Below are 14,380 nucleotides of genomic sequence, written 5' to 3' on the forward strand. Positions count from 1 at the left end.
TCATTTCCGGCCTTCTGTGGGACGTTCTAGTAGTGGCGGTGGTTGGCCGCGACGGTGGTTGCCAGCACCAGGTGACGGCAGGTGGGTAGGGGTGGTGGCTTGAGTGAGCTGCAATTTGTTTTGAATTCAAAGGTAATTTTGTCCAAAAAGTTAATTAATTGGGGTGAAATAGTAAAAGCCATATTCATGTAAATAAATTTAAAAATAAGGGTATTATTGCCCTAAAATTTTATTAATAAGGAATATAAATATAACAAAAAAAGATTACCCTAATACTCTTAGAATACCTAAGAAAATAGAAGTAATTAGATTATCTTCAATATTATCAACAATAACTACTATTTATATTTAAAGATTATTAGAATATTATATTATTTAACAACCAAACATGATAAGATGACATAATTCTAACAATCTCACGTTACATTCAACCAAACGCCCCCTTAAATGCATTCCAAATATTTCTTTCTAAAATTGGTTTCAACCCATAGACAGTAATATCAAAATACATGCATTTAAGGCCTTTTTTATTTTTCACTTTTGGAATGTAATTGACTGTGATTTGCTGTCTTAATTAATTCCCCTTTTTCTTTTTTTTGTCTGCAAATTTATTGCTACCAGATTACAAATTAAAATTAGCAATAAATTAAAATTATAAATTAATTATTTGGAAAATTAATTAAATAGATTTAAGCAATTCGGTTTATTCTTAAATAACCCAATTTTGGATGCAGCTGGTANTTGATAACCAGATGTGTAATAAGTAAGATGATATAATTCCAATAATCTCACGTTATATCCAACCAATCGCCCTTAAATGCATTCCAAATATTTCTTTCTAAAATTGGTTTCAACCCATATACAGTAATATCAAAATACATGCATTTAAGGCCTTTTTTATTTTCCACTTTTGGAATGTAATTGACTGTGATTTGCTGTCTTAATTAATTCCCCTTTTTCTTTTTTTGTCTGCAAATTTATTGCTACCAGATTACAAATTAAAATTAGCAATAAATTAATTATTTGGAAAATTAATTAAATATATTTAAGCAATTCGGTTTATTCTTAAATAACCCAATTTTGGATGCAGTTGGTATTGGAATTGCCCCCAAATGTTATGTTATTATAAGGTTACATTGAGCATTGCTTGATAGTCGGATAAAAATTAAGAATAATACTATACATACATCATTCTCATACAACACTTTTCATACAATATTATATGACAAAATATGATTGGGTGAAAATTTAATTTTAACTTTAAATTAGTCAATCATATCTTGCCATATAATATTATATGAGAAATATTGTATGAGAATGATGTATGTGTAGTATTATTCTAAAATTAATATATTAAAAGGGATTACATAAAAAAAACATATATATAGTTATTAATTAACTATTGAAATAATTAGTAAACCACTAGGGGTCATGTTTGGTTCGTGGAAAAATAATATATATTAGGAAGGAGATTACATTGTTTGCTTGTAATAAAGAATCTTGAAGAAATGGAATATAATTTATTTTTCTCTACAAAAATACCCCCAATTAATATTAAATAACATTTTATTTAATTAAAATTTTCAAAAATTTAACAGCTTAAAGTTCTAAACATTTACAAAGTTCAAAAAACTTCAAAATTCTTAAGTTGGTCAACACCGGTCCAAGTTACTGGTCGATGACTTCATGTCACTCTTTCGGCATCACCGTCGGCACATAGAAAACGAGTAGTCAATGATATATTGATCTGGGTAGATTTTGGTTGCCAAAGTCGACATAGTGATGACACACACAGTGGCCATACAGAATGCCACTGCACGTGACATCATTGCAATGGCTTTAGATGGCGGCAATCAATCTAGATCAGTAGATCGTTGGCCTCTAATTGTACACACTACACACGCCGACAATGATATCGAAAACATGAAGAAAATTTGCCGTCGATGACTTTTATGGCGATGAATGGTTGTTTCCAACACCAGCACCGATGGTGGCAAAGCAGTAAATATGTTTGATTATTTTAATTATTAATAAATTATAAAATAATCAAATCAGGGATAAAACGGAAAATTAAAATTTAGGAAGGTTAAAGCAGACATTTTATTATCTCATTACTAGCAATGGATGGCATTCCCACATTTTTAAGAATAGGAGTCTCGTTCCAAGCTAAGATTAATTAAACCAAACAATGGGATGGATATTATATTCCCATTCCCATGTTGATTACTGTGAAGCAAACACATCCTCGGTTCCACTTCCACTCGAAGGAAGCAGAGTAGAGAGATGACCATTCTAATTAGGGTAGTATTACACTTATAATCCAAACTGACAAACTTTCTCTTATAATTATGATATAGCAACTCGCAATTAGTCAACTCGTAAAAGATCTTGTTTGTCTAAGAATGAGTCTTGTCTGTCTAATTGCGAGTTACTACGTTAGGTTATGAGAGAAAATTTGTAAGATTAGTTTGTGAGCCAATTTTTATTGTTTAAATTAATAATTCATTTTTTTATATGCATTACACATAATTAAATAACACTAGATAATTTATATCAGCCAGGTCGCTGCCTTTTCTTCAATCCAGCATGCCTTAATTCTCCAAGCTGGAAAGTTTCACCATTTCAGCTTTGCAGGGAAATACTGAAAAAAAAGTTAGGAAGGCAATTATATTAATATAAGTTGGTGAATTAAATAACCTCGCCAGCCACAATAACAGGAAATGCACTCACTTTCTCAATGAGGGAAAGATAGTATATATAGCTTTACTGCTTCAACATCAACAAGAACTTTGCTCTTACTATACAGATCATATTGCTGCACATGATTTTATATTTATAATGCACAAAACTATAAAGTATCATTGAACTGAAAGGAAGGCAATTGATAAACCAAATTTAAAGAAAATTATCTAATCTCTTACTTGAATACATGGAGCCACTTCAGGTTCTCCTTGTCCTCTTCGTTCATGAGGTGTGTACGTATATATATGCTCCCTCCTTGTGTAATGCTGAAAAAAATATAAAAACAAATAAGTTGGAAATGTCAGAATATCAATTGGAATGGAAATTTAAAAAGAATAAAAAAGATGCTTACGGTAAAAGGAGTGATATCGAACAATGAACAATCCAGCCAAAGGTAGAGTTGTCTCCATTTTCCTTGCCCACCTGAGCATTTCAAAACTTGAACTAGTGCTCTGATTCTGATTTCATGACCAAGGCTTATTAAAAGAAGGTTGAAGATATTACCATGTATATGTAGTCATCATGTCCCCATGATATAATCATAACATTGTCTAATCCACATCCTTCCGAGTAAATTCCATTGTTGGTATTATATGCAGGATTGTTATAGTCTGGGTTGTCCTTAAAATACTGCAGCAGCAAATATTTGGAAATTGTCTCGCACAGATGAATATTAATTCTAATTAACACTAAGCTACAATACAAATTTGGTAAGTTTAATCAAATTCCAGTCCAGGATAGAAACTATAAAAACCTGGTGCTGAACATTGGGTTCGTAAAATGCGCATCCAAGTGGGAAAGTATCTCCCACAATATTTACATCAGTCTAAAAATGAAATCTTTCAAGTCCTCGAATGATAATCTTAGTTTTCTCAACAGACAAAAACAAGGCTCCATGCTGTACACCCAATAAGCTGTTAATTACCTAAAAATAAACCTTTCTTTTACCTGGAGTTAATTAAGCATGTTAACACCATGGCTTGTGACTCTTATCAACTATTTGTAATATAATCGGTAGTGCTTGATTGTTAGGCTATTTCTTTCAAATATTATCAGTATTATTCAATTATTAAAGTTTTTAAAATAAAAAACAAACAGGTATCTTTATTTATTTACGACAACTTATCAAATAGTAAGTAAAACATCAGGTAACACCTGCCATCTTCATCATACAAATATATTATACTGGACAATATTATTGTAATCTGTACATCACAGGCTGCTGTCTTTATTTAATCTATAAGTATTTTTAATCCTCCGAGCTGCGAGAGCTTCACCATCTCAGCTTTGCAGGAAAATACTGCAAACAAAATTAAATTCAGATTGGTAAAAATGAACTCACTAGCCCAACGAAAAAACAGGAAATATTGTACTCACTTTGTCGATGAGGGACTGATAGTATGGCTTCACTGCTTCAACGTCAACAAGAACTTTGCTCTTACTGTACAGATCATATTTGCTGCACATGAATTTAAATTTAATCGTCATTGATGCTATGGGAAAGGAAAAAAAAGTTAACCAAATTTGTAGAAAATAATAATAAAATTAAAACTTACTTGAATACTTGGAGCCACTTGAAGTTTTCCTTGTCTTCTTCATTCATGAGGTGTGTATATGCGCCCTCCTTGTGTAAAGCTGCAAAATTATGAAAATAAAATAAATATTCCCATTAGGTCAATTAATAGATGCATATTTATGAAGAATTAGTGAATTGATATTGCTTACGGTAAAAGGAGTGATATCGGACAATGAACAATCCAGCCGAAGGCAGAGTCGTTCCATTCTCCTTGGCCACCTGCGAATTTCAAAACATCAGTTAATGGTCCAATTATAGTTCTTAAGAAACTGCTCTGATTGTGATATCACCAATTAAGAATAGTTAAAAAAACGTTGAAGATATGTTACCATGTACATGTAATCGTCATGGCCCCACGATATCATAACATTGTCTAATCCACATCCTTCCGAGTAAATTCCATTCTTGGTATTATATGCAGGATTTTTGTAGTCTGGGTTGTCCTCAAAATACTGCAACAAATATTTAAAAAATTTCTCGTATACACGAATATTTCTAATTAACACCAAGTTACAATACAAGTTTAATGCTAAATTTAACTCAAGGAGAAACTAAAAACCTTGTGGTGAACATTGGCTTTGTCAAATGCGCATCCAAGAGGGAAAGTATCTCCTACAATAACGAAATTGACAATTTTATTCATTAAATTACTATGAACTAAATTACAAATGACCTAATTTCATCCTTGAGTTTAATTAAAATATAGTACTCACCAACAACAGCCCATTGAGGGAGCCCACCAAATTTAGGAAGAGTAAGAACCTTTCCCAGATCTGAAAACAATGCATGATCCAGTTAATATTGTATGTTGTTTTCATCTGTCTCTCAAAGGGATAGGGCTCATTTGACTTAAAGACCATAAGGGAAACTATTGAAGCCTGACCAAGTCAAAATGTTCTTATAATAATATCAATTAATATAGCTGGCAAAATAACCAAAGAATAACCATGAATGAGAGCAGTCAAGTGCAACCAATCTTCATCAGGATAATCCCTTCTTATGGCTTCAGCAGATTGCAACAAGTGCTGAATTTGAGGCTCATCCAAGTCAGGATCGCTTTCATCCACAACTTCATTTAGAAGTTCACAGCATTCCCATATGCTCATTTCCACTTTGTTCAATTTCCCGTACTCTTCCCTTATTTTCTTAACCTGAATTTTTACATAAATCATATCAGAATATATTCATCAATATCTCGGTTACACGTACAAAATTAATTGTGTATGCTTACAAAGTCATATGTTTGGTTAATATGCTGCAACCGATAAAATTCTTCAACAGTCTTTTGCCTTTCACTTTCTGCGTTGTAATCCCTATAAGACGTTTCCATTTCTCACTGTAAGATTTCTTTCATTAAGAACCAACCCTAAATTTATTCATAAAATTATAATAGTGGATTTGAAAATAATAATAATAATAATAATAATAATAAGACCTGAATGTTTGGCCAAAGGAATTCATCTCTGGCGCCACAAATCCATCACTTGACACAGATTTTTCCTGGTCCTCAACTTGTTGAACTGGAATTAAAGGAGATGAAAATATAACATTAATAATACGAGGACAAGTGATCCAAATCCATATTCATCGATGAAATATTCATTAAAAACCTCAATAAAAAGAAAGTTACCAGGGACAGGGTTCTCAATGAGGATAGTCATCTTCGCTTATAATTGATATTAATTATACACGATCTGAAATAACAACACAGAATTCTCACAAATGGCTGTGACAAATAATATTGCAGGAGGGCACTTTATAGTAGTTCAAAAGAGTCCTTCATTGATATTTGGAAAGTTTCTTGTCCTTATAGAATCTAAAAAAGAAGTCTTTCGAGTCCTCAATTGAAAATCTTTGTTTTGCTCAACAATTTTACCCAAGAGAATAGTTCGGATTTGAAGATTCGAAAAGCTGTTAGAAATAAGACTACACTAGCTATCAATAAAATCGCGTGTATGACACCCTCCAATCAGAACAATTTCTCCAATTACCTGAATAGAAACCTCTCATTTACTTGCGTTAGATATATCTTCTAATCCTGATTAGATTACACGTAATTTAAAAATAACAAATTAGTGTAAACGTAAGGCAAAATTAAAATTTTATCCAAATCTTTTGATAAGAATTGTAAAATCAACAGCTGGAATAAAGACTGTAATGGCATTATTTGGTTTTCATAACATTTATAGCGTTCTTTTTCGTCTGTATCTACTAACCCATCAATGTAATTTCTAAATCGGGCGTTCTTTTTCGTCTTTATCTAGTAACCCATCAATGTAATTTCTAAATCAAATTTATATCAATTACTATTAGATGACATACTGGTCAATTAAAATTTTTAAATGTATTATTAAAGAGATTTTGAATTTCTAACTCCAAACCCTAAAGGGTCTTATATGATTAGTTTAATTGCACGCAAATTGACCTAAACACATTTGAACAAAACAAAAAAAAAAAATCACATTTATATCACATGTTTTTACTTCTTTCAGTAATTGTAAATTAGGGCATGTTGTAGAGCTCCATATGTTTCTCCTTTTTGATTATATTAATCAACGAATATCACAATTTTAAGTCATGAAAACTTTAGATTAAACTTAAGTTTGAACATCCCCTTCTAGCTTGAATTTGACTTATTATTGATTCACTAAATACTATAGTATGTGAATTCAATGACTTGTAGCATTTCAGCGAAAATGATATTGTGATTTTTTTTTTTTTTTTTTTTTTTTTTTTTTTTTGGCTTTTGCTTTTGCTTATAGTATTCGTAATTTGGAGATCCACATACTACATTCATAAAAGTCAACAATATTTAAATGGATAACAAAGTGCTTTCAAAAACATTGCCGACAAAAACAGAACCTTAGCCAAATTCAACTCATTCTAATTTCAGTGTATGAGTCGTGTTGGGCTCTTAAATTGAAGAGAGTTAACTTGAAATTTTATACGAGTTTTCTCACTAAAGTTTAGATAAGGGGCGGTGAGGAAAGGAACAAGTATTAAGAAGAAAAAAAGGGCCCAAGTGAGGAAGGCTCTTGAAGAAGGAATATTGAAGAAGAAGTAGGAGCTAACGAGAGAAAAATTAAAAATTATAATTTATTAAAAAAAAAAAAAAAGGGAAATCTGAGAATTTTCCGGTAAAGGGGGTTGTGGCTATTTCTTTCCCCTCTTACTTCGTATTCGGTAGGAGATGAAGTCTCCAGCCGGCCTCAAAATTTTCCAAACCTTAGAAGAAGGATTGAAGAAGTAATAAATTGTTGCCATTTTCAGTAGTGCTCTGGATAAAAAACAATAAGTCTCTAGTAAAAATAAACATTTCAATGAGAATATATTTTATCATAATAATAAAAATATACCTTTCATTTCCAACATCCAACTTCAAATTTGAATAATAACAATAAAGAGTTTCTATCTTTAAAATATATTAATAACTGAATAATATCAGTTAAATTTGGATAGCTTTTGTATTCAATACAAGAATTTACTTGCATTGCAAGTATTATTATTGTAAACTTAAATGAACACAGGCTAGGGTGTACACAGGTCCAATTTTGGTGGTGATGGTGAAGATTCAAAATTAATTAGTAATTATTTTAACGATCTTCAGATTAGACTGATATTATTCAGAAATTAATATATTATCAAATATTATGCATAAATCAATTGTAACGTATAAGTTGAGGAATTCTTCTAAACGAATTCACCATTTCTGGATTTTAAGGCTTGTTGTAGTAATATACTAATATTATTAAGAGAAAGAAATAGATAACATCTTCTTGAAGAATTAATTTTTACCAAAAGAATTCTTTCAGGAAATATTATCTATTTTTTAGTCTTAATAATATTACTACAGGCAATGAGATTCCTGTTTTTTACGTACATAATTGATTTGTTAATTTCTTAGGTAGATTCCTGGTTAATTTTGTTGCCACTTTAAATTATGGTATAAGAAACGATAAAATACATTTTGATTAAGCTGATGAGAGAAAGAGGAAACTTAATTTACAGAAAATACAGGACGAAATTCTTATTAGTAAAGGAAAGATCAATAACATTGAGACATATTTTTTAATATCAAGTGCACAACTCATAAATTAATTAATGAACCCACCACACTGATTCACCCCTCTTCTTCACGTAAAATGATGCCGCAGACCTCCTCCTTTTGTTAATTACAAAATAGATATAACCAATTTAATTTACATTACTCTTTACTTTAAAATTTAATAGATAATGAGAATCAAAAAGCTGCTTCCAAATCTTGTATGCTTTTAAACTCAAAGATTGCAAGCTTCACCATCTCAGCTTGGCAGGGAAATACTGAAATAAATTTACAAATGAAAGTTAAATATTAATTGATGAAAACAACAAAGTGAAAGAAGAAATTAACAAGAAATGCAGGGACTCACTTTCTCAATGAGGGAAATATAGTATGGCTTTACTGCTTCAACATCAACAAGAACTTTGCTCTTACTGTATAAATCATATTTGCTGCAAATTTACAATTCCATAAGTTAGATTGATCTAATCGGCATTTAAGTATCAGGATTATAGAAAATAATCAAACTTACTTGAAAACATGGAGCCACTTGAGATTCTCCTTGTCCTTATCGTTCATGAGGTGTGTGTATGCACCCTCCTTGTGTAAAGCTGCAAATTTATGAAAACAAAACTTAATCTTAGTTTGCCCTAATCTGAATATATATAATGCAAATTATAGAAGTAATCAAATAAATGATGCTTACGGTAGAAGGAGTGATATCGGATGATAAACAATCCAGCCGAAGGGAGAGTTGTTCCATTCTCCTTGGCCACCTGTAAATTACAAAACATCCATAGACCATAGTTAGAATCTACTTCTTGAAAACCTGTTTGGATTATGATACAACCAATTCTTAGTTGAAAGTTTGGAAGATAGATATACCATGTACATATAATCGTCGTGACCCCATGATATCATTACATTGTCCAATCCACATCCCTCGGAGTAAATTCCATTCTTGGTGTTATAAGCAGGATTATTGTAATCTGCGTTTTCCTTGAAATACTGCAGAAATAAATGTTTAGAAATTTTCAATCAAATGGATATTATTTCATAATTCACCATAGCTATCTTGTTGAGTTTCAGTTCTAGAAGCAACTAAATATATACCTTGTTGTGAACATTGGCTTTATCAAAAGCGCAACCAAGAGGGAAAGTATCTCCTACAATATTTAACTCAGCAATTTAGTTGAGATAATTCGAAATTAAGTAATTAATATACAAAGCTAATCGCATTCTGGGGTCAAAATATAGTGCTCACCGACAACAGCCCATTGAGGAAGCTCTCCAAATTTAGGAAGAGTAAGAACCTTTCCCAGATCTGAAACATTGCATGATAAAATTTATCAATTAATATTACTTTTAGTCCCACTTGTAAAAATAAGATTAAAAAAAAAAAAAAAGAAACATGTTGTTCTTTCATTTCTGCTTCATTAAGGGAAGAGAAATATTTGATTAAACGGTGTTACGTAATTGATCTTTTGGCATTAATGGTTACTTAAAAGTTAAAAGGTAAGTAGTGAACAATGAAGAGTCAAAAGGTATATAAAATATTTTTAGAGATAATATTTTTAATACGACATGTAGAAAAGAATAAAGGAATCATAGAGGGACATATACCATGAATGAGAGCGGTCAAGTGCAACCAATCTTCATCAGGATAATCCTTTCTAATCGCTTCAGCAGACTGCAATAAATGCTGAATTTGGGGTTCATCCAAGTCAGGATCACTTTCATCCACAACTTCATTCAGGAGTTCACAGCATTCCCATATGCTCATCTCTGCTTTGTCCAATTTCTCATACTCTTCCCTCATTCTCTTAACCTGTCATTATTTTCATCAAATGAGATCAGAACATATCCATCCAAACTATATAGTTCTCTTGTTTACGCGTGTAAAACATCATGGAATTTTATGTGCTTACAAAGTCATATGTTTGGTTAATGTGCTGCAACCGATAAAATTCTTCAACAGTCTTTTGCCTTTCACTTTCTGCATTATAATCCCTACAAGGCGTTTCCATTACTCCAGGTCAGATTTCATTCAGCAAGAACCGAGCCAATTATTCAGCAAGAGAAAATTGAAAACGGTAAAAAGAAATTAAAACCTGAAAGTTTGGCCAAATGAATTGATCTCTGGAGCCACAAATGCATCACTTGTCAGAACTTTCGGCACCGTGAAACCGCCATCTAATACCAACTCATTCTTATTCTTCTGCTCAACTTGTGAAACTGGAATCAAGAAAATACAAACATCAACAAGAAAGTACTGGTGATTTCGGATATAAAGAAAACAATTGTAAACTATCAAAACCATTTCCACTTTTTAACCAGAAGAAAAAGAAAAAGAAAAAGAAACTTAAAAGAGCGAAAATGGTACCAAGGGCGGACTGCTCAATGAGGATAGTCATCTTCTCTAAAGGAGGAAAAACGCTCTTAAATGACTAACGCAAAAAAAGGTACAGAGGTGGTGTGGCGAATGATGGCTCATGATACAAGTATTTATAGTAATTCGCTGAAAGGTCCTTCCTTGGAATTTGGAATGTTTGGAGTCCTTGAATATCCAAAAAGAAAAATCTTACAAGTCCTTAAATGAAAATCTTACTAAACTATTTTGTCCAGGAGAGCAAAGTTCGGATCAGAACAATACAAACATGTGACAAATAAGACTAAACTAACTCTCCTTATAGCGCGTGCCTTACACCCTCCTATCAAAATAATAATCTAAAAAAATGGAGCAAATCCCATAATTGTCCGTTCATATTTGTTAATTAAAATAAAAAAACGTAAAGAATTAGGTGAAACATAATCTAAAAATTGAGATCAGAGGCTGAGAATGGGGATGCATATATGGGAAGATTACACCCAATAAAAACTACTAAGTGTGGAGTAGGAACTGACTCAGCTTTACGTAGATATCACATCTTATTATAAATCAAACTTGGACTCTCTGACGCAGCATCTACTCATGTCCAACCAATCAACCTTTGACTTTTCTTGGTTGGGGGATTTGCAATCAACGGCTGAGCTGTGACTGTTAACACTTGAATTGAATGGTTAATAAAGTAAAACGGACGATGTACATTGTACAACGTCAGCAACTTGTGAAAGCCGTGTGTTATTTTCAGGAGGGATTTCCTTAGTGGTTAGAAGAAATTGCAAGTTGCTGGTGATAGAGGGAGCCAGCAGAGATTTTTGTTAGTTTATTACTTTATTGCGTGCCGGCTATTGTAAATTATATAACCGACACATTGGTCGCTATAGTGACAGATAATACTTGTGGAAGTGGTGCGGTTCTTAAATATTTGTGGTTTTTATAAAAGTAAATGATGTAATAAAATTTAAAACGTGGTCTGGAATAAGAACAAACGGTGATCTAATTTCAAAATTCTGAAAAAGTTGATAGCTACTTGACATTGTTTAGATCTTTTCCAAATAAAATCGGTGTCAGCCCGTACAAATACAACTTGTTACCTGTTACCTTGTGGTATAATGAATTATTGAATGAGAGGTTGATGATAATAAGTTTTTTTTTTTTTTTTTTTTTATTACTCGGCCGAGCCAGTTTGTGTGGTAGTTCAATTAATTTTTTAGGGTTTTAGAATTGTTAACAGGATAAAATACTTAATAGTTATCTTTATTAATGTTTGGAATGACTCGAATTCAAGAGTTTATAAAAACTTACTCTTTTATCATCAGGTCACCTAGGGGGTGTTTGTCTGAGCTTATAAAAATTAGCTTATAAGCAATTGAAATTTTAAACAATTATGTGTTTGATTAAAGTACTTATAAGTGACTGATAAGTAGTTGACGTGTTTGATAAAATGTGGCTTATAAGTAAATTTTATTATAAAATGACTAAAAAAAGGTACTATATTAAATAAGGGTATACTATAGAATTTTAAAATTAAACAAGGATAATATGGTAATATACTTGGTCAAACTAACTTATAAGCAGAGTGCTTATAAGCAAGAAAAAATAAGTATCTCCCCCCCAATTTATTTTTTTTGACTCATAAGTTCAAAAAAGTTATAAACAAACAGGTCGGCTTAATTTTAGAACTTATAAGCTAGTTTGACAAACTTATAAGCTTAGACAAATACCCCTCTAGTGGTGGTTCATGATAATAAGATTAAAATATTGAATGTGTACCAAAATAATAAAACTAAATTAACAAAAATGTTAATGATATTTAAAGTGAGATTTCGTAATGCTTTCAATGATGTTGACAAAAACTTTAACATTATTTTTGAAATCACATGATTCAAACCCTAATATGCTTTAATCGTATTTGGTCATCCATTCCGTTCTTATGATTTAAGAAATATAACATTTCTTATTGTAAAATATGCTTATCATCAATGCTTATTTCCTTCTTATATTTTAACTCTATAATTGATTATTAATTATTGTAGAATGAACATCCTATTCTCAATTCAAGGTCACGGCTTAACTAGTACACTCATCTATTTAAACTGCCTCATTGGCTACCTAATTTTCTTAATTACTATTTTCAGAAATATCTCACTAAAATTATTAATAAGGTCATGATATGATACTTCATTTATCATGGAAAAATAAAATACTAAAAATATTATTCTACTTCAAAGTGGGAAGTCAACTGTATTTCTCATTGACACTCAAAAATAATAATCCTAACATTATGGATAATCTTCCATTCTTTGGTTCCCTATAAATAAATATCTTTAATTAATTTAGAGTCCTAAGTGAAACTTGTCTAAAATAATTTCGCTGGGACCATATAAATTCATCACTTTAGAGTTTAGACTGATTATAATATAATATGCGTTTAAAAGAAATCCACATTCGACTATAGACGGAGATATTTCGAAATTCGACATAATGAATTGAGAAATTGGGTTTTTTAAATAAACTTAGCTAAATTCATTAAACATAAAATAACAATATATATGTTATGGTGTGTGTGTCTGTGTCTATATATATATATACATTATGCAATGTTCTTAAACCCAGATCGAACCGGTCAGTCGAACTGGTCTGACCAGGTTTTGGCCATCATTACAACATTATGCATTTTTAGTTATGACATTCATTATATCTAAAATATGAATTTGCATAGGTAAATGGTTTAACTAAAAATGCAATTTTTTTGTAGCTTATCGTAGCTAGAATTGGCGTATCTAAAAGTTAGCCATATAACTTTTTGTTTATATAGCTAACAATTTATATTTTTTTTTTTACTGTGGATGAGATTAATATGTAACTAAAAACTTAAATGTTTTTGTCATAACAATAATAAGCTTTGCCTTTATAGCCATGGAGAATATTATGTATAGCTATGTTTGCATTTTAGCTACACAAATATAAATTTACAACTAAAACTTGAAAATTCCTGCTACAAAAATGATATCCACGGTAAATATATTAACATTTTAGCTACTTGACCACTAAATTCGTAACTAAATAAAAAGATCATTTGCCACATATATAATGAATTCGTAGCTAAATATTAAATTATTTGTTACGGATATATAGAAGTCATATCTATATATGAAAAGATATTGTTATGGATATAGTATGTTAATAGCTAAATATTGAAATTACTTGCTATGAATACTTTTGATTTGTAACTAAATATTATAATTATTTACTATGGACATATTAAAGTCATATATATATATATGAAATTCATTTGCTATGAACATAGAGTGTTAATAGCTAAATATTGAAATTACTGCTATGAATACTTTTAATTTGTAACTAAATATTATAATTATTTGTAATGAAATAAATAATTTATATCAAGAATTTATAATTTATTGTTTCGATTAAAATTATTTGTAACAAATATTGCTATAATTAACAAATTTAATAATAATTACAAATTTATAGCAATTTTTTTATACTAAATAGATGATATGACGTCATATGAAAAATTCTAATATAAAAAATAGAACATTAACAAAGTCATTTTCAACCAAATAATTGTTTACTCGTAAAATCCTTCATCCTAGTAATTTAAAATGTTATCAACTAA

At 30.6% G+C, this 14,380-nt stretch overlaps 2 protein-coding genes and 1 pseudogene across 2 annotated transcripts; all 3 read right to left on the reverse strand.

The window, feature by feature from the left end:
• Window positions 1-2,614: 2,614 nt before the first annotated feature.
• On the reverse strand, window positions 2,615-3,910 carry LOC116121305 (annotated as a pseudogene).
• A 32-nt stretch (window positions 3,911-3,942) lies between these two features.
• LOC116121267 (inositol oxygenase 2-like) lies at window positions 3,943-6,110 on the reverse strand. Its single transcript, XM_031407230.1, has 11 exons — window positions 5,949-6,110; window positions 5,754-5,838; window positions 5,550-5,631; window positions 5,265-5,469; window positions 5,032-5,091; window positions 4,878-4,930; window positions 4,648-4,770; window positions 4,468-4,537; window positions 4,299-4,377; window positions 4,120-4,201; window positions 3,943-4,042 (listed from the first exon to the last, which is right to left on the reverse strand). The coding sequence occupies exons 1-11, from the start codon at window positions 5,977-5,979 to the stop codon at window positions 4,016-4,018; spliced, it is 897 nt and encodes a 298-aa protein (XP_031263090.1). The 5' UTR covers window positions 5,980-6,110; the 3' UTR covers window positions 3,943-4,015.
• A 2,258-nt stretch (window positions 6,111-8,368) lies between these two features.
• On the reverse strand, window positions 8,369-10,848 carry LOC116121261 (inositol oxygenase 2-like). The gene is made up of 11 exons (XM_031407224.1): window positions 10,741-10,848; window positions 10,469-10,592; window positions 10,286-10,367; window positions 9,981-10,185; window positions 9,622-9,681; window positions 9,471-9,523; window positions 9,243-9,365; window positions 9,064-9,133; window positions 8,890-8,968; window positions 8,728-8,809; window positions 8,369-8,638 (listed from the first exon to the last, which is right to left on the reverse strand). The coding sequence occupies exons 1-11, from the start codon at window positions 10,769-10,771 to the stop codon at window positions 8,612-8,614; spliced, it is 936 nt and encodes a 311-aa protein (XP_031263084.1). The 5' UTR covers window positions 10,772-10,848; the 3' UTR covers window positions 8,369-8,611.
• Window positions 10,849-14,380: the final 3,532 nt, after the last annotated feature.

Source organism: Pistacia vera, unplaced genomic scaffold (assembly GCF_008641045.1).
Source record: "Pistacia vera cultivar Batoury unplaced genomic scaffold, PisVer_v2 Contig971, whole genome shotgun sequence".
Classification (NCBI taxonomy): domain Eukaryota; kingdom Viridiplantae; phylum Streptophyta; class Magnoliopsida; order Sapindales; family Anacardiaceae; genus Pistacia; species Pistacia vera.